General features: G+C 41.4%; 1 protein-coding gene across 2 annotated transcripts in view; it reads right to left on the reverse strand.

The window, feature by feature from the left end:
- The window catches only part of Dock8 (dedicator of cytokinesis 8), a 160,335-nt gene that overhangs the window by 122,012 nt on the left and 19,081 nt on the right, over nucleotides 1–19,242 (reverse strand). For both annotated transcript variants that reach the window (XM_055613824.1, XM_055613823.1), the window contains exons 4-6: nucleotides 8,619–8,742; nucleotides 6,811–7,023; nucleotides 1,053–1,138 (exon numbers count right to left, since the gene is read on the reverse strand). In XM_055613824.1, coding sequence (XP_055469799.1) covers nucleotides 1,053–1,138; nucleotides 6,811–7,023; nucleotides 8,619–8,742 — 423 coding nt within the window. The remainder of the gene's footprint in view (nucleotides 1–1,052; nucleotides 1,139–6,810; nucleotides 7,024–8,618; nucleotides 8,743–19,242) is intronic.

A 19,242-nucleotide genomic window follows, 5' to 3' on the forward strand; every position in this document is an offset into this window, starting at 1 on the left:
TGTGTGTGTGTGTGTGTGTGTGTGTGTGTGTGTGTGTGTGTGTGTGTAATGTCAAGAGTTCGTGAATGAGTATGAACTGATTCAAGAGCACTTCTGGCTTCACTGCCATTATAATTATTCATTCATTTGGTTTATTTGTGGTATTAGGAGATTGTGCTGGCTAATTTTTAAAAATAACTTATTTAATATTTTATGTGCATTAATGTGAAGGTGTCAGATCCCTTGGAATTGGCATTACCAACAGTTGTGAGCTGCTATGTGGGTGCTAGGAATTGAACCCAGGTCCTTTGGAAGAGCAGACAGTGCTCTTAACTACCGCACCATTTCTCCAGCCCCCTGTGCTAGCTAATTTTGTCAACCTGACACAGGCTGCAGTCATCTCAAAGGAGGGAGCCCCAAATGAGAAGATAACTCCATAATATGGAGCAGTAGGCAAGCCTATAGAACATTGTATTAATTAAAGATCATGTGGGATGGGGCAGCATGTTTTGGGTGGTGATATTCCTGGGACATTTTGGGTGGTGCTATTCCTGGGCTGGTGGTCCTGGTTTCTATAAGAAAGCAGATCAGGCAAAACATGGGGGAGCAAGCCAGTAATCAGTACCCAGCCATGACCTTTGCATCAGCTCCTGTCTCTAGGTTCCCACCCTCTGTCCTGACTTCCTTCAGTGATGGACTATGGATGTGGAATCGTAGGGTAAATAAACAAATTCCTTCCCAACTTGCATTTGGTTGTGGTGTTTGATCACTGCATTAGTAGCCCAATCTAAGATAGGGACCAAACTGAAGGTATTAAATTTATACCATGCAAGTATTCTGGACACCCGTGTCTGCTTTCCATGATATAGAACATTGGCTGTTAAGGGCTTTGTAGGAATAGAATTCAGGTCTAGTCAATGCTAAGCTCTGCTCTTTCCATTACCCCAAATGCTCCCCTCTATTGAAAAGATGCTGGGAGAATCCTCCTGACTCCAGCGCTGATGATGCAGGCATAGTTTTTATCTAAAAAGCAAGGTGGGCATCAGTACAGTAGCTGGGTTTCTGATACTTACTTCAGGGTCTGCACCTTGACCAATATTCTGTTGCCCAGATGTTCCTTGGGACACTCCGGTACCGGACGTATTTCCACAGCATCCTCCTGTTATTAATCACATTTAAAGGAATCATTAGCAACTTTCCACAGGGCTTTGTAGACAGAGAAAGCCAGGGGAGGAAGGGTTGCCCTCCTTGTCTCCACTTTATTTCTTGCAGCAGAATAAGGCTCTGTCTTAAAACTTGGGTTTGGCATCATCCATCAACATTCAAAGCCAGCACATACAGGAAACATTTTCTTCTCTCAGAAAATAAGCATTTAAGCATTTAAGAGAAAGAAACTAAGAGAGAAAGGCAGAGAGGAAGGGAGGGTGGGAGGGAGGAAATCAAACACAGCTCTGGCTTAGTAACATCTACCAGAAGGCACTGTAAGAATTTATGATGAGTCTTTTTCCCTAAAAAAAACATTCAACAACGCTTCCCTTTACAAGTCTATTTATATATTTTATCTTTGCTGTGTGTGTGTGGGTGCTTGCTTGTGTACTGTGTGTGGAACACACATGCTGTGGTTTGTGTGTAGATGTTTACTTTCAGGAGTTGGGTCTCTCCTTCTACTGTGTTTTCCAGTGGTCAATTCAGGTCCCGGGGCTTGGTGGCAAGCACCTTTAACTGCTGAGCCATCTCACTACCTGCTTGTTTTAATAAGTCAATGTCTGAGTTTCAGACTTGAAATAATTATATGTCAAATAATTACCAATCGTTGTAACAGAGCCTCTGTCTTGGTTTGTTTTTCAATATCTTAAATAGGAAGTAGAGGCTTGAAGGTGAATTATGTCTACATACACTCAGCTAAAACGCTAACATTCTAGGTGTGAGACAACTAAGTGAGGACAAGCACTACATCAAGCCCTACTACAACTTTACACTGAAGTCTGCACCGTGGACCATGTTAACCATCTTCCTATTTGTAAAGACAAATAATGTCCACTTTTGAAAGCTTCAACTCACACTCTTGCAGTAGGCGGCCCAACCCTACTGGTGCAGTGTCATAGGCTGATGCTCAGAGGAAGCCAAAGCACTGGGTCATTGCCTAGCTGTCTTTTCATAGGCAACAAAGAGTGAGGGTTCCCCACCCCAACACAGCTCAATAATCTTTTTTTTTTTTTTTTTAACAATAGCAGTTGTCACTTCATGGTAAATCTGTTCCCAGTTTGGTGGGATGATCCAAATGATGAACTCACCACCACTCCCCCCTCCCTCCCCACAGCTCCCATTGCTGAGGCAGGTGGCATTTTGCTGGTGGAACTGCTGGCTTCCCTTCAGAGGAGTTGAGCTGGACTATTGTACAGCAAGCTGGGCTCCTGTACAGAAAGCCAGGACTTTCAAGATTACCAGAGCAGATCCATCTGTAGGAAAACCCAGTTACTGGAGAACACATCATAATTTTATATTTCTAATGGTCGCTCTGGTTTGAATGATAACTTTAGAATATTCTTTTAAATAATCTTTAGTCACATAAGTGTTAAACATATAGAAGTAGATATACTAGTAAAATGAACCACCATTTATGCTCACTTAGCTCCAACAATTTCAACTCAGAACACTGCTTTTGTCTATATGGCCTCAGATGTCTATATGTCCCCAAATTTAATATTGGATTACTTAGAGCAAGTTTCCATGCATCATATGATTCCATCTATATGTATTTCAGTACATATGGGGACGTTTAAAAATATCCAATAACATTATTGACCTAAAAACTAATTATAATTTCTTGTTATTAAATACTTTGTGACAGTTTGCTAAATCAGGATCTAAATAAGGTTCATATATTACTTTTGGATAACATTTTCCTAGGATTCTTGTATCTGAATTTATTGAGGCTTCACATTTACCAGAAATAGATAATTCCCAAGTAGCAGAAGGAGGAAATGAGATGCTTTAGAAGATTGCTGAGGTTTTCATCATCCTAGGGTGTGTGTATGTATGTGTGTGTTTATGTATGTGTGTGTAGATGTGTGCTTGTGTGTGTTAAGGGAGGGCGGGAGGGAGAAAGCATGATATCCCTCCATTTGTGGACCCACGGATCCTGCAGCCAAGTCTACACCTACTTCCTGCCATTTTTGTTAAGAGAGCTAGTGAGTACGCGCCTCTGCTTTTTAGAATTGTTTTTAGTTGGGTTCCATCACTCATAACCGATAGACTAGACTATCAGCAAATGCCTCTGTGATGTGGAGTGGAAGGAGGGCATATTTCTTGGAGATTAACACAGAGAATGCCTATCACAGAATGAGCCTGAATTGGGAAAGAGCTTGCATGGTGAAAACTTGGCAGCTGAATCCTACTTTGGCCTTTTCTACAGACTCTTAAAATTTCAACAAAAGGGTTTGTCCTTTTAATGTTCTTTATTGGGAAATAAAATAGTGGCAACATAAAACAGTCTCATTAGTGTAAGAAACCAGCATTTATAATCCTTTCAGAGCAGGCAGATTTCACCTCTGTCCCATAAGACTTTCTTGGCTAAAGTTCAAATGACAAGCACAAACACAATTTCTTTGAGAACAATTTGAAAATATTAAAGGGTGGTGTAGAGGCTCTCAAGCATTTTACACATTCCAGTTTACAAGTGGCTGGTATGATAATTATACTACACTCCTCTCCACTCAATAAAAGCAGGCCATCGGGACCTCAGCTAAGATAACTTTCAGCTCCCATCTAAATTCCTGCATTGTCTCAAAGACCATGAAACAAAGCTCCCACAAAACAGTTTATGGTTCATTCTTTGAGTCAATTTAGATTGGACATCCTCCCATTCTATCCAGGAGACGCTGACGGTGAGCGTCTGACTCATCCTGTCCCTCCTGCACTTTCTTCTGTCATGTGATGTCTACTTTAGTCTCTCCTGTTACACTGAACAGCATGGAGATGAGCAGAAGGGGAGGAAGTGGAGGCCAAAGCTGTCAAGTTCAATACTTCTTGACAAATCTGATTTCTAAAAGTCTTAGTGTTGTGAATGGAGATGAAATGTTAGAAGAACTGACTTTCAAAGCACTGTCTGTGTTTCCTTGGCGTGTGCTAGTGACAGTGTCCTCATACACAAGCACATGTGTTTCTGCAGTGTGTGCTAGTGACCAGGTCTTCACATGTAGGCATGAAAGCAAACATGAGATTGTGGAGCCCCTGATTTATAATTTAGTTCACCTGCTGAATCTTGAACAAATGGCTTAAATGTTTTCAATCTTAGATTCCAACTCAAAATATGCTCATGATAATACTGACTGTATTCTTCTTAATTAGTTTTAAAAGCAATATTTACAATTGATAATAAAAGTATTTATAGATATGGTATAAAAATGTGATGTTTTATGTATTCATTGTAGGTATGTTTTTTGTTTTTTGTTTTTTGTTTTATTTTCAGGACAGGGTTTCCTTGTGTAGCCCTGACTGTTCTGGAACTCACTTTAAACCAGGCTGGCCTCGAACTTATAGAGATTTGCCTGCCTCTGCCTCCCAAGTACTGGGAGTAAAGGCGTGTGCCAGCACTGCAGCAGAAGATTCTTATACATTATCTTGCCAATTTATCTTTTTGTTTGTTGCTGACAGAGTTGTTTATAATTATTAACATTTAAAAATGCACACTACCATATCATTAATTGTAGTCACTATACAGGAAAATCCAGTGTTCCAGTCTAACTGAAACTTTGTCACTTTTGATCCAATCTCTCTCCCTATATGTTACCCACAAGTCTTCATTTTCTCTGTAATGAAACACATTTTATATGCCCCATACAGGATACCCCCCCACTCTCTGTGTATGTGTGTATATGTATGCATGTATGTATGTATGTATATATATATATGTGTGTGTGTGTGTGTGTGTGTGTGTGTGTGTGTGTGTGTGTGCGCACACCTGCCCATGACCCCAGTCCATGGGTCATCATTCCGCCTCTTCCTCTCTCCCTTATTTTTGAGTGAAAGTCCCTCCCTGAACCTGCAGCTCACCATTCCAGCTAGACTGGCAGAGCCCCCAGGATCTGTCTGTGTCTGCTTCCAGGGCTGGAGTTACAGACACATGTCACAATGTCCAGAGTTCTTGTGGATGCTGGAGTCCCAGCACTTGTGTGGCAATCTCTTTACCCATCAAGCTGTCTCCCTAGTCCCGAGATACTTACTGACTTATTTAGTGGTGAGCAAGCTATTTTTCAATGTATCAGATTACTCTTTAGGTTTCTTGTTTCTTCGTGGATCTGTGTGGAGGGGTCGAGGGGAGAGAGCGACCTTCAGGAATTGGTTCTCTCCTTCCAGCCTGTGGGTTCTGGGGGTCAACTCTGGTCCCCAGTCTCTGTGACAAGCACCATGACCCACTGCCCCATCTTTGATGGCCTCAAGATATTTATTTTGAATTTGCTTCAGAGGATTTGAGGCTTCAAACAAAACCGCAACATAAGCAGCTAAGAAACCAGGGTGATTGGAAAATAAGGACAAGAATAGAGAAGCAGCTGAGAGACAGCTAAGTGTAAGCTGCCATGTTCGGTGTCAGCAATCAGGAATGTGAACCTCGGCAAGGGATTCTGAGGGCTTGAGGGGCATTTCCCCTACATCCTCCTAAGGGTGGGGCAAGATGATGAGCACGCCCCATCCTGTATGACACTGCCACAATGGACTTGATGCTGCATCTCCTTCCTGTGGTTTGTGTTGTCTCCTTACAGGCCATGGGAAGTAAATCAAAGTTGGGGAGGGGTGAGCTAACAGGTCACAGGAACAGCAGCTGCAGAGGAGCAGGGTCAGGCTTTCTGATGTCTTGCTTGGTCCGGAACCAAACTTCAAAGATTTCCATCTATAGACAGGTACATTATCTTTTATGTGAAATTCCTGCAAATCTTATTCCTTTTTATTATTTGTATGTGTGTACCTGGGCAGGTGTGTGCCACAGTAGGTATGTGGAGCTGAGAGGGCAATTTTGTGGACTCAGTTCTCTATCACCTTTATGCGAATTCTGGGGCTCAAACTCAGGTCTCCAGGCTTGCATGCCAAGCACTTTGTCAACTGAGCCATCTCACCAGTCCCCAGACCTCGGTTCTCACAACTGAACTTTATATAAAACTTGAGCAGGGGTGATGGAACAGCTGTCTCGTGCTGGTGAGAGCTAGGAGTGTAGGGAACCTGACAAAGGTAAAGGCTGAAAACACCATATGAGATACAAGGAATCAAAACACAAAAGACCTGAGGGGTGGCCACCTCGCATGCAATCCAAAGTGCTCCAGCAAGTGACTGCAGGCAATGTCTAAATTATTCTGGGCCAACTTCAGTAAGTAAGCGGTGGGAAAACAGGATTCTAAAGCTTCACACACTGGGAGCATGGCTATCATTATCTCTGCCTGGAGTATATTCAGAGCAGTGTCTCCACTTGCTCTCTGGGGCCACAGGGGAAGGGACTGTGGGGATCATAACAGAATTGAACAACACCAAGCTTTAAGTAACATGTGTTTTGATGGATTAGTTGTGAAACACACACCCAAGTAGCTGGGTGGTTGGCTCTGAGTGAGACTAGTGTACATAGAGCCTTGAAATGTTTAGAAGACTGAAGTGCTATGAAAATTCTAATTATTGCTATAAGAGTCTATCAATATAATTATCAATAAGTGGCTCCCCTATGACACAAGTGTATTTAGGTGAAAAACAAGTATCCTGATATTTGCACGCTGATCTACGGTGGCAGAGAGAATACTTTAGTTCTCTGTTGTCATCAATATCCTCCCCTATGAAATTTGCACCCACCTCATCCACGCATGGATACAGGGCGAAGAGCTCAGCCTGTCGATTGGTCTTGCGGGCCTCCTCTTTCTCCCTCTCAAAGTCCTCGGCACTCACAAGCTGCAGCAGGTTTTCCAGCCGCTCATCAGGCTGCAGGCTGCGGAGGTCGAAGTCACAAGTAGTGAGGGGGCCCTTCCCAGACACATCACATAGCACGTTTAAGCGATGGGGTCCTTTCTGTTAGAGAAAGCAATTGGCTTTTATGAGGGTCAAGGGTCACAAATGAGAACTACACTCAAGGATGTCTCAAGACTGCTCCAGGGGTCTACAGAATCTCAGGTCTCAGGGAGGTTTATGTTTGGCTTTGTTTTTTGTTTTTTTGAACAAACTATGGGCTTTGACAAAACTGTTCTTGACTTTCTGGTGGGACTATTCTGAGGTGAGATGGCTCTTTCCGTCCTGGAAGCAGGTCATTCATTACTCATCAGTTAGATAAGCCAGTCCTGAGCAAGGACTTGAAAATGACACTGTGTTCCTAGTAGTCGCTGGCTGAAGCCAAGTCTCTTAGGAACCACACTCACGTCTCAGGCTGGAGCAAACAGGTTAGGGCAGGTGTAACACAAAGGAGCTTGGACTGCAAACAGAGGGACCTTTCTCTAATCAACTCCAGAGCCTGGGTTTTGAGACTAGGAAATAAGATGAACTCTAAGGAGCCTTCAAAAAAAAAATGTGTCTATACTCTAAAGCTGAGTGTTAAGTTTGCAAATACAGATATATGGGATTGGGGTACACTTGCCCACAGGACGTGAGTAATGGTTATAGGAGCAGGCACCAAACAAAAACTGCCCTGGCTATTTAAGCAACAACTGCAGCAAGAACTCATTTGTTTGCCTGCTTGTTTTCTATCTATAATATCAGCCCTATGGACTAGCACACCAACTTTAAAAAAGTAACGTTTACATCATTGATAGCTCTTCTACATTTCTGTTCTAAAACACATACAGCATAAAATATATCATCTCAGTCATCTCTGGTAGAGATATGTATATACTATAGTGCAACCATCCTCACTCTCCATCTTTATGATTCTTTTCATTTTACAAAACTGAAACTCTGTATTCACTAAACAGAAACTCCCCATTCCTCCCCAGATGCCAGGCAACCATGCTTGATGCACCACTCTTCCACAGTAGACACTTGGATTGCTTCCATCTTTTGGCTACTGGGAGCAATGTTTCTGTGGACACGGGTATATGTAGCATTGCATTAATAAACTGTAGCCACTTTATGAAAATATCAGCAACAGCAGTAATAGTAGCCAGCACTTATTGGGCACCAAGTGAAGCTGGCATTGTTCAAAATCTACACATTCTGACTCAGTCAATACTCATATAGCCTCATGAGGCACTTAGTATCAACCTTGGTTTCCAGGGAAGAAAACTAAAACCCAGAAAGGTTAAAGATGGAGCCTGTGGACAGAGAGGTAGTGTGAGGGCATCAATAAGAAAGGTCAGGCAATCTGACAGTGAAGGCTTTGCATCATACTGGCTCTCATCATCCTAGGAGGGGCCCACCTTAGTCCCCTCCCCCAACTACAGCCCCTTCACCTTTTCCATTTTAATCACTGTGCTTTGGGGTTTCTATTTGAATACTGATTTCTGCAGCTACAAACCAGTTTGGGGATAATAGTCACTGACTCAGACAGTAGAGTTCCTCCTATTTGAATGGTCTGTGAGTCTCACTTTATTCTAGTTTAAAAAAAAAAAAAAGACAGCATGCCTGGGGCAGAGCTGCCCTGTCACCTGGTAACCATGTTTGTTGATAGGAAATACCTGAGTGGCCGGTTCACTGAACTCCAAGGTTTCCGACTCAAACGTCTGTTTCTGAAGCGTCTTATGGAAATCTTTGCGAGATCCAGTCTTTTTAAAGCTGCAAAACTCTGGACTTCCTTGGTTTCTTTCATTGTTGACACGATTTGATTTGGAGGGAGATGGGGAGTGGGAGAGAGGGACAAAGAGGCAAAGCATTAGATTAAAAATAAAGTCATGGCGCAAGGGCAGAGAAAGTGGTAGAAGAGCCTGCACAGAGAGGCCAATTGTAATGCCTCCATCTAATTATGTGCTCAGCCCTCACACAAGGCTCCGCTGTAGTGACATATAAAACGGCCTCCTGGCTGGCCCATTATGAAGGGCAGAAACAGCCTGGGAAAATGCCACTGTTGAGGTGTGGCCGTTTCAGTTGTGGGGCACTTGGCTCCAAGCTGAAGCTAAACTGTGACTGCACTGTAAGAAGCTGAAATGAATTTAACAGTGTGTAGAAGCAGCAAGTAGAGATTGTTTGAAGATAAAAATAGAGAAAGCCACTTCCTCTCCATATCAGTGTTCTTAATAATGAGTAAGAAAAGCAGGACATGGCTAAGAAGAAAATATACAAAAATAATGTATGGACCAACATTCTTTGCTAACTAACATTCACAGCCCCACTCTGGGAACTTCACTACAACTCTGTCAAAAGGATAAAAATGGAGGTCAGTGTCAGTGGTAGAGTCCTTGCCCAGCAAGCATGAGGGCCTACCCCTACCCCTCCCTTTCCCCTTCTCTCTTCCCTCCTCTCTCTGTCTGTCTTCCCATACACATACACACAGTAGGAAGGGGTCTAATATAGACTGGCCAAGGCTATCACTGGAGAAGTGAGACCATGATGGAAAAGGCAAGAGCTCTAAGTCATCATCTCATAACCATAGAAACCAACATCTGTATTTCCCATTTTTCTTACTGAAAGGCATATTTTTGAAACATGCTACTAAGTGTATGTATGTGTTCTTTCTGTTTGTCTTGCAAAGATCACTCTGCAGGTTGGTAAAGGACATAAAATGAGGTTAGAATTTATCAGGCAACTCAAATAGCCTACAGCTAAGGGCAGAACTGAAGGAAGGCCAGCAATGATTCAAACAAACTTTGGAAGTCTCTGAAAGGGAAAGGTATTGCAGGAAGAGAGTGACACACACTCAGGTACTGAAGGCATGTTAGTTCATTGTTATTACTTAAGGAAGCAGGAGACGCCCCAGTGCCTTTGGCAGGGAGGCCAGGATTTCTCTAGATTTTACAGTGCTCAGAAGACAAACAATTCATTATGAGAAAAAGAGACCAACAGCCTGAAAGTTCTTTGCTGGAACAGCCTGGAAGTTCTTTGCTGGAGCAGCCTGGCAACTCTTCCAACCTTGGGTTACTATGACTGGCCAGCTTCAGTGTCCACCGCAATCTATAGTAATAAGGCTGTGTTAAAAAAAAAAAAAAAGGAAGAAGAAGATGGCCATAGTATACTCTGAATAAAGAAATAAAAATAAATACTTAGAAAAAAAATCAAGAAAATGCCTATAATAATTTCTGATTTAGAGTTCCTAAGTATCTGAAAACAAACAAAAATTAAAAATACATGTCATATTGTTCAAAAACATCAATAACAAAAGTGCTCCCAAGAATGCTTTAAACAGGATGTAACTATTTTAAACTTAAATTTAATTATTAAAATTTAAATATTTCAAAGAATTCTTTTGGTTCCAGTTGCTCTGAGTTGGCAAATGAATTATAACCAAAAAACATTTATGTTATAAAATTTACTGTCTTTTAATAGAGTTCTTTGGGAGAACACCTGGTTTCTTAAGTCTGCTAACTTCTTGAAAGTTATTCTCAACCAAAGAAGTCTAGGGAGCTACATGGAGGGGAATGGCAGGCCTTCTTGGTGCTGAAAGGGAAAAACAAACCTGAGCATGCAGCAGGGGGGATTAATAGGCAATGGTGCCACCAGGATTTAGGCCTGAGTTGGATCCCTGGAGCCCAAATAAGGTGTTGTCTGTACACAGACACTCACCGTCACAAAGAAACAAGTAACTAAATGAAAAAGGATAATCTAGTCCATCACCTCACTCACTTGGCCACACTGTGGGTGCTCTAATGTCCCAGGAAGAGGAAATTATCTAACTAAAGTAGTGGCAAATATGGGCAAATAAGTATTATCTTGTAATTAGACCTAAATGAAAACACGCCAGGCCTGTGGTTATTAGCTCTGTAAAGCTCTATGTGAAACAGAAAAAGAAAAGAAAAAAAAAGAGTAAATGATAGCACCAATGCCTCAGAACCAGTTCTAACTCCTCATGGTGATGTCTGCAGTTTTTTAGGAACCATCCCCTCCAAAGAGAACTGACTCATCAGTGTTACAAGCTCCTTTTCAAGGAAAACTTCAGCCATAGGGGAAAACAAACAAACAAACAAACAAACAAACAAACTCAAGAAGCAGCTGAGCTAAAGGCCTATCTATGGTGCAGCTGCCTTAGCCACCGGGACTGCACTATGCTGGCTTGCCTTTTTCCCTTTGTCTTGTAAACTACACCTATTTCTAAGAGTGTTTACTTGTAAGCGAGAAAGCAAACACACACACACACACACACACACACACACAACACACACATGTCTGCCTTCATTATCATCTTCAGATCATGCCTTTGTCTGTTTCATCAGCGGGTAAGGAATGGACATGGGTGAATTTAAAGAGATCTTTCCTGAATTTGTGATTTCATGATAAAAAGTCCATACACTATAGCAAACAACATAAATTCTGATTTGCTCTCCTAAAGATCCTTTTGGGGGTACAAAATGTATGTCTTTTTTGTCTGTTTGTTTGTTTGTTTCATGCAAATTTGGTTAGACTGTATTATGGAGTTCTTTACATAGATCCCAAAGACACTGGCAAATCAACTAGAGGTTGATGCCAAAGTTTATTTCCTAATATACACACTTTAGCTTTTGGGACCTGTGCTATAAAAAGCAGTAAGACTAATGTGTCCATGTTGGGGTCAGAGCAAAATTTTCTCCCTTTCCTCATACCCTTTAGCACTCACTTCCCCATCTTAAAGTCTCAGAAAGTCACAGTGCCCCTCTTGGAAGCAGGGGTAACACTGGCTGGGGAGAGGCAGGGGCTGGCAGACAAAGCGGTGACTCATTCCAGAGGTGCCAGCATGGAAGAAGCCACCACTGCGTAGGTAGTGAGACAGCTGGCTCAGTGCCTCTGGCTACAGGCATCCCAGCCTAGTCACCCCACCCTGACAACTGACTTAAACAAAGCCAAGGTCCCATTGAGCCTGTGTGCAGATGAGGAAGATGGGGAAGTGGGCAAACTGGGAGAACAACTGTCCACACAAAAGGAAGGCAGCCTTCAGCTTCCCAGGCTTTGTCTTTAGCACCTTGCTTACAGGCTCAGCAACACCCAAAGACCAAAGACTTCTTGAAAATGTTCTCTTCAGAGCCAGAGTGTGCAGCCAGAAGAATCTGGCTCTTGAGTGAGAAGGGTCTGATCTGGGCAGGTGGCCTCATGTCTCTGAGCCAGTTTCTTCCGGTGTGGGAAAGGGGACAACTGAAGCTCACTTGAAAGTTTATTATGAGGATCAGAGAATAATCTTTTCTCCTTTCCCTTCTCTCTCCCCTTCTCTTTCCCTCCCATTTCTCAAACACTCTCTCCTTTCCTTCCTTGTCACCTATACAATGAGGTGTTAAAACCGTAAAGGAACATTGGAACAAGGCAGCCATCCATGTCTTGGGATGGAAAATAGCCTGGGAAGTCCAGAATTGGAACTTGAATCCAGAATAGGGTAAGGAATGCATTTATTATGAAAGTGCTACCCTTACAGAGTGACGAATTAGAGCCCAAATGGCATAAGGAAGACATCAGAGCAGGGGCAGCCTGATGCATGATCATCATTGGGCCCGGGTCTAATTAAAAAAAAAAAAAAAAAAGGCATTTCTAAGAGGGGACACCTGACATGCGGTGTCAGACTTAGGCTTAGTGATAGCCCTGTGAAGGGGCATCCTAGTACTGTGTCCGTGTGAGCTAAAGAGGCTCACCCAGGAAGGAGTGGCATAGCTGGTGTCAGAATCGGAACAGAGTAAGGAGGGTGAATGGGGGGGAGGAGTGCATGGGCAATGGACACACACAGGAGGACTACACTTAGTAGGAACACAAAAGACATGGGAGCCACATTTTGCCGGGTAAAGCAGCTAAAATATCAAAAGGAGAATGCCAGAACAAACGCCATTAAGTTGGCTGTACGTCAACAAGAACTCATGGCTTTCATTCTGTTCTGAAAAAGAACGTGAGGAGCACACTTAACACACACAGCTTGGCCGCTGACTCCTGCTCTCCACCAAGCATAGCGCCATCTGAAAGCCACAACTAATTCTAGGGTCAGGAAGGGAAAAATCTAAGGCTTCCTGGAATATCTTGTGTCAAAGAGTGAGAACACCTCATCAATGATTGCTGGGGCCATGTAAAAAAGACACCAGTCAAAATGAAGACCATTGGAACATCAAAATAAACAACAGAGATGAGTTAAATCCTTCAATAAAATGGGAAAATACAGAACTACAGTGATAGAAATAAACTGAAGGCTTGGTGAGGAATGGGATATAACAATTAAACCCAAAGGGAGGAACGTTCTATAAAATAGCTGGCCCACAACTTCAAAAGGTGAGGACATAAGAATATGTACTGAGAAGGTCTTCTAGCATGAGTAAGACTAAGGGCCTGGGGTACTTAAGCACACTGTGCAACTTGGAACTGGATTCTTGAAAGAACATTCTTTGGCCATTTGATGAAAAATGAAATCTGAGGATTAAGTGGTAATGAAATATTAATAATAATTTTAAGAATGTGGGGGTATATGGCAACCATAATGGAAAATGTACATGTTTATAGCAATTATATACTAATGTAGGCGGGGTGATAGGAAAATCAGGAAGGAGCTCAGTTTCACATGGTTAGGGATAAGGAGAGGAGGTCTTTGCTTCATGTTGACAATTTTTCTATAAATTTGAGGTTGTCTCAAAATAAAAGCAATATGCCAGGCACCTGACACTGTAGTAAAAACTACTGGGACCCAAATCAATTCCCCTTTACCAACCCACGTCCTAATTCTCCAGCTGCTGTGAGCATAGGAATTGTCAACTCATCTTATCTTCCTGTCCCCCATGACAACCTGTTACTTTGGCTCCATGGTAGCTGTAAAGATTGGTTTTGGAACACAACAGTCCCGTACTTCAGAGTGGGACACAGAGATAATTTATAGTCTGGATTTTCTCTTCACAACAGCAGCCCAAGGTGAGTAAGCTCTGCTCTAAGCTTTTCCTAAAGACCCCTGAAGACCACAGGCATCTAAATTCCTGCCTCAGGCTCTGCTTCCAGGGTAGCAACAAAGGTAGTTACATGCCAGGTGTTGCCATTAGCATCAGTGAGAATAGTGTCACATGCAATGTCCATGAATGCACTCTAAGCCTAAACGCTCATTTCACAGATACACTGAGTTTAAAGACTTCTAATATTTCTGAAGAATTACATTGTTTTTGTAGGGGAAATGTACTTAGCTATAAGAAACAAGGGCGGAGCGCTGAAACAAGCCCATTGTAGTATTCCACTTGAAGGATGCTACAAAGCCCCAGTGAGTCTGTTGTCCTGATTAAACTCGTGCCAGCCTGTCTCTCCAGGTTTTCATGAAGTCTCCTTCCTACATGTACTGCTGAGGGTATGGTCTAAAATATGAGATGGATAGTTGCTTGTTAAGTTTCATTCATTCTTTCATTCAACAAATGTTTGCAACTTTAATTCTCTCAAAAATAAGGCCCAAGGAGAACACATATAGCTGAGAGTTGTACCTGCCCTCAGTGAAGTCAGATTGCTGAAAAAGATGCCACAGTTAACAGGGAAGACGCAGCTAAGTAGAACTTAATGAACATTGTGACAAAAGCTTCAGGAGAAATACCAACGAGACGTTTTAAAAGGTCAGAGAGGGTGGTGACAGTTTCTGACTACACCAGGAAAAGCTTGGCAGAGCCTTTGACCAGGGCCTCCATACAGGAGATCTAGTGCAGGCTGTGATGATGTTCAGAGCCGGGTTACCGCTTGTTACCATATCGGCTGATGAGCCTGGCTTGCTCTCCATGCTTTAAGAAAGCAGAGCACCTTGACAGCAAGCACAACAAATGCGTGTCATTATAAGCAATTATTGATCAGGGAGACATTTTTATGGTGTTTTGGGAGTAACTGAATTATATGCACTGATGTGTTCAATTTTTAATTGTTTACCAGTTCACTGGGAGTAAAAATGGAGTAATAAAACAGATGATACCCTATTCCTTGATATCCCAGCTCTCCTTGAGCATGACCTTCCTGGAGAGTTGCCTTAATCACCCGGGAGGAAAGACAAAGTCCAGGGACTTTTATGATGTTGCCCATAACACCCATGAAATGTTTCACTGTCGCTGTGGATAATACAGCAAAAATAAACAGCACGTAAACACACTTAATCACTGGAGAGTTTGACTCACCACTAAGACATGGAAAACATTCTGAAGTTAATCACCCCGACTTCATTTAGAGAAAATGACAGGGAAAATAGCGCTTAAAATCCTTACTATCTCCCAAAAGATGCTATCAAACATAAATCCACACAGAATTATGAAGGTATATGAGAATTTGATATGTGAACACTGTCCCACATGAACCATTAAGTCTGTGCCTATTTTCAAAACACATGAAACAAAAAAGATTAAAGAAGTGTTATCTTTAGATAAACTGGGCAGTTAGACATAAAACACAGAAAGAGATCTATTCAAAGAATGCTCCAGTAGAAGAAACAGGTAAATATTTCAAGTAAAAGAATGTATTTTCTGAGCTTGTGAGATGGCTCAGAAGGTAAAGGTGCTTGCTGCTAAAACTGACCACCTGAGTTCAATACCCAGGACCCACATGGTGGAAGAAAAATGCTGCCTCCTGCAAGTTGCTCTGACTGACTTCCATACATATGTACACACACACACACACAACACACACACACACACACACACACACACACACAACCAGAAAAAAGTAAATATATTTTCCAAAAAGGAGATCATGTACTTTACATACTTCAGTCTTTCCCTTTTGAGCAATAAAAATTAGTCTAGACCTCTCTTCTGTCCTTCACAGCAGCACTATTTATCTGATTTAAACACCTGAATGATAAAACTTGAGTGGCAAATGATGAGAGTGGGAGGGAATGCGAGTGGCCATTACCCCCCCCACCTCTGCCCATTAGTGGAATTCAAAGCCATTATGACAAAGAACAAGGGCATAAAAGTCTATCTCTAGGTATTACAGAGAAATGTAATAGCAGTCAGGAGATAATTGAGGGATAAAGGAGCTAACTAATTCAGTGCTTGACTGCATAGTTTTAGATGACAAAGATGTGTCCATGGAAGGCAAAGTGGCTTCATTAAGATCAGACCTCTGGAGAAAGCAGGCTGCCACCCATCCCCAAAGTGCAGAAAATAGATGGTGTAGTTTGAGGGTTATTCCCTCGACACACTAATTGAAGTGTCTACTATATTTCATGTTTTTTTTATAAACATCATAAACAACAGTTAATGTTTACTCGATCATTACTATAGTAATACGATCTTCAAACATCTCATTTCACGTACAATAATAAAATATGGGTGCACCTACATTTGTATATGCACTTTTTGAGGTTTTTACTTTATGGGCATTGATGCTTTTGCTTGCACCATGTGTGTGCCTGTTGCCTGCAGAAGGCAGAAGAGGCCATCACATCCTCTGGACTGAGAGTTACTGATGACTGTGAGCTACCACGTGGGTGCTGGAAGCAGACCCAGGTGCTCTGCAAGAGCAGTCAAGTGCTCTTAACCACTGAGATATCTCCCCACTCCTTATATATGTAGTTTTAATATGCATATATATTAAATCACTATGTAGCCCAGGCTGGCTTGGAACTCACGATCTTCTAGCCACAGTCTCCCTAGTGCCAGCATGTGCTACCAGGCCCAGATGGAAAGAAGAGTTTCTATGGGTTAAATTATAACTACATACACTCTACATAAATCTTAAAATTTCCCAAATCTTATCATCATCCTATGAGTATATAAATTACAGTGTCTGTGATACAAAATTATAATTTGCATCATCAAATTTCAGGAAATATTTTACAACATGGAGTCATCCTTTTATTAATCTTTATACAATATTAATAACTGGTCTAATTTAAGTTACTTGTCAGTTCGGTGAACAAGTCAGAAAGCAATATAAACTAGAATTTGTGAAATGAAGCTGTGTCTGCAAAGACTGATTGACTGATCAGAACTACATGGATGTAAAGAAGTTAAAATGTTGCGGATGGTTTCTGCTTCAGTTCATCAATCTGGGTTCCTGCCCTAACTTTTCTCAGTTAACATGTAAGCTAAATGAACCTTTTTTCCCCTAAATTGACTTTTGGTCAGTGTTTTATCACAGCAATAGAAAGTAAACTCAGTCCTGTTCCAGTGAAACCACCCAACCACCATTCTATAATACAGTGCAATTAACCACAGCAACAGCAACAACCAAAAACTTCTCTATTTTATATTTTTATTTTTATCCATCTCTACTGTGGAAGTTTGAATAATGATAGTCTACCCCTCCCCAATATGCTCATATGTTTGAATACTTGGTCTCCAGTTGCTGGAGCAGTTTGGGAAGGATTAAGAGGTGTGGTCTTGATGGGGAAGGTGTGTCACTGGATATAGGCTCTGAGTTTTCAAAAGACTTGGCCATTCCTGGTGTTCTCTTTCTGTTTCTTTCTCTTTTCTGAGGATCATGATGTGAACTCTCAGCTGTTCCTGACATCATGCCTTTGTTCTAGCATCATAGACTCTAACCCTCTGAAACAGCAATTACAGTTATACATTTTCTTTTATAACTTGCCTTGGTCATGGTGCTTTGTTTGCCACAGCAATAGAAAAGTAACTAAGAACAGTAATAATTCATGCTCTCAGGAGCACAGTTCTGAGGTTTGATTGGTTTGGTTTTTCAAGACAAGGTTTCTCTTTGTAGCTGTCCTGGAACTGTAGACCAGGCTGCTTTGAACTCATAGAGATCCACCTGCCTCTGCCTCCCAAGTGCTGGGATTAAAGGTGTGAGCCACCACCTCCTGGGCAGTTCTGAGTTTTAACAAATGAAGCCAGTTATGTCAACATGACTTCAATTAAGACACTGTCTAGTTCTACAAATGCTTTCAAATTCTCCTTTGCCTCCCCCAACTCCTTCCCCACCCCTGTTCCCCCGCCCCTGACACCAGATTCTTAAAGCTGCTGAGCTCTTTTCTACTTTTACAAACTTACTTTTTTCTAGAATGTCATATCAATGGAATCATGCGATTATTTACTAGCTGGCTTATTTTACTTAGCAAAATGAGTATGGTAAGATCCTGGTGTTGAATGAGCAGAGTTAAAAAATCCCATCATATTGCTGAGTTTAGCCCACTTGTATGTACTTACTAGATTGCTTTTTCATTACCCTGCTGAATGTACTCAGTGTTATTTGTAATGCTGGCACCCACAAATAATATTTTATAAGTATTGCTTAGAGACACTAGGTGAACATAGGTTTTCATGTCATTTAGTCAAATCCCCAGAAATGGAGGTTTGTGGTATATACTGGGAATGTGCAATATATATATGTCGTTGGGCTTTTAGACTAAGGGAAGAAAATCTGAATATATGAATTGGCATTCAAAAATAGGTAATAGCAGCCCACTATTTAAAATAACAATAAAATAAGACTGGAAAATTTTAACTTATTTTCATTAATAATATCCATCATTGGTAAAGAAACAGATGAGAGGGGTCATGCTGAGCTGGTCATGGAGTAAATTAGCACAGCTTTTCTGAAGAACAACTTGGTAGAAATAATCAGAACATATTAGGTGCATGGGTCTTATTTCTACTTTCAGAAATAGTCATAGTCATGTGAGGAGCAAATGTTGTACTATAATTTATTATTACGGAAAGGGGAGACATTACATCTCCATCAACAGAGAAAGACGCCATAACCTATAATACATTCTTTGCCTTTGAGGAAATAAAGGCAGTCTTTAAAAAAAAAAAAGAGGAGGTGGGGTAGTTCTCTGAAACAAGATGATTCAAAGATATTACTGAAAAATACAGTGAATATTTGTACCATAAAACAATAGACATTGGTAAAGTATGAGGGCCATGATGGAGAGCATGGAGATGATAGAGACAAACCACAACCAATCAAAATGGGTTGTGAATCCCAGTTTTAATGGATACATCTACAAAACACTCCCATACCTAATGATCAGAGAACATTTCAAAAGAGCGGGTGAAAAGACTGGAAAAGCCAGAAGATCAGGGAATTTGCTATAAAATTATGTCTCCTTTTAATTAGTCAGGGCTTCTCCCATAAAGTCTCACCAACATAACTACCTACACATGGCCTGAAAATGACAACAATAGACATGTCAAAAGTGGATGAGGGAAAGCCCATAAGGTCTCACCCCACATGAAGAACTACCAATTAGTCATTTGTTTTCATATATATATATATATATATATATATATATATATATATATA

Source organism: Psammomys obesus, unplaced genomic scaffold (assembly GCF_907164565.1).
Source record: "Psammomys obesus unplaced genomic scaffold, mPsaObe1.curated_primary_1811, whole genome shotgun sequence".
Taxonomy (NCBI): domain Eukaryota; kingdom Metazoa; phylum Chordata; class Mammalia; order Rodentia; family Muridae; genus Psammomys; species Psammomys obesus.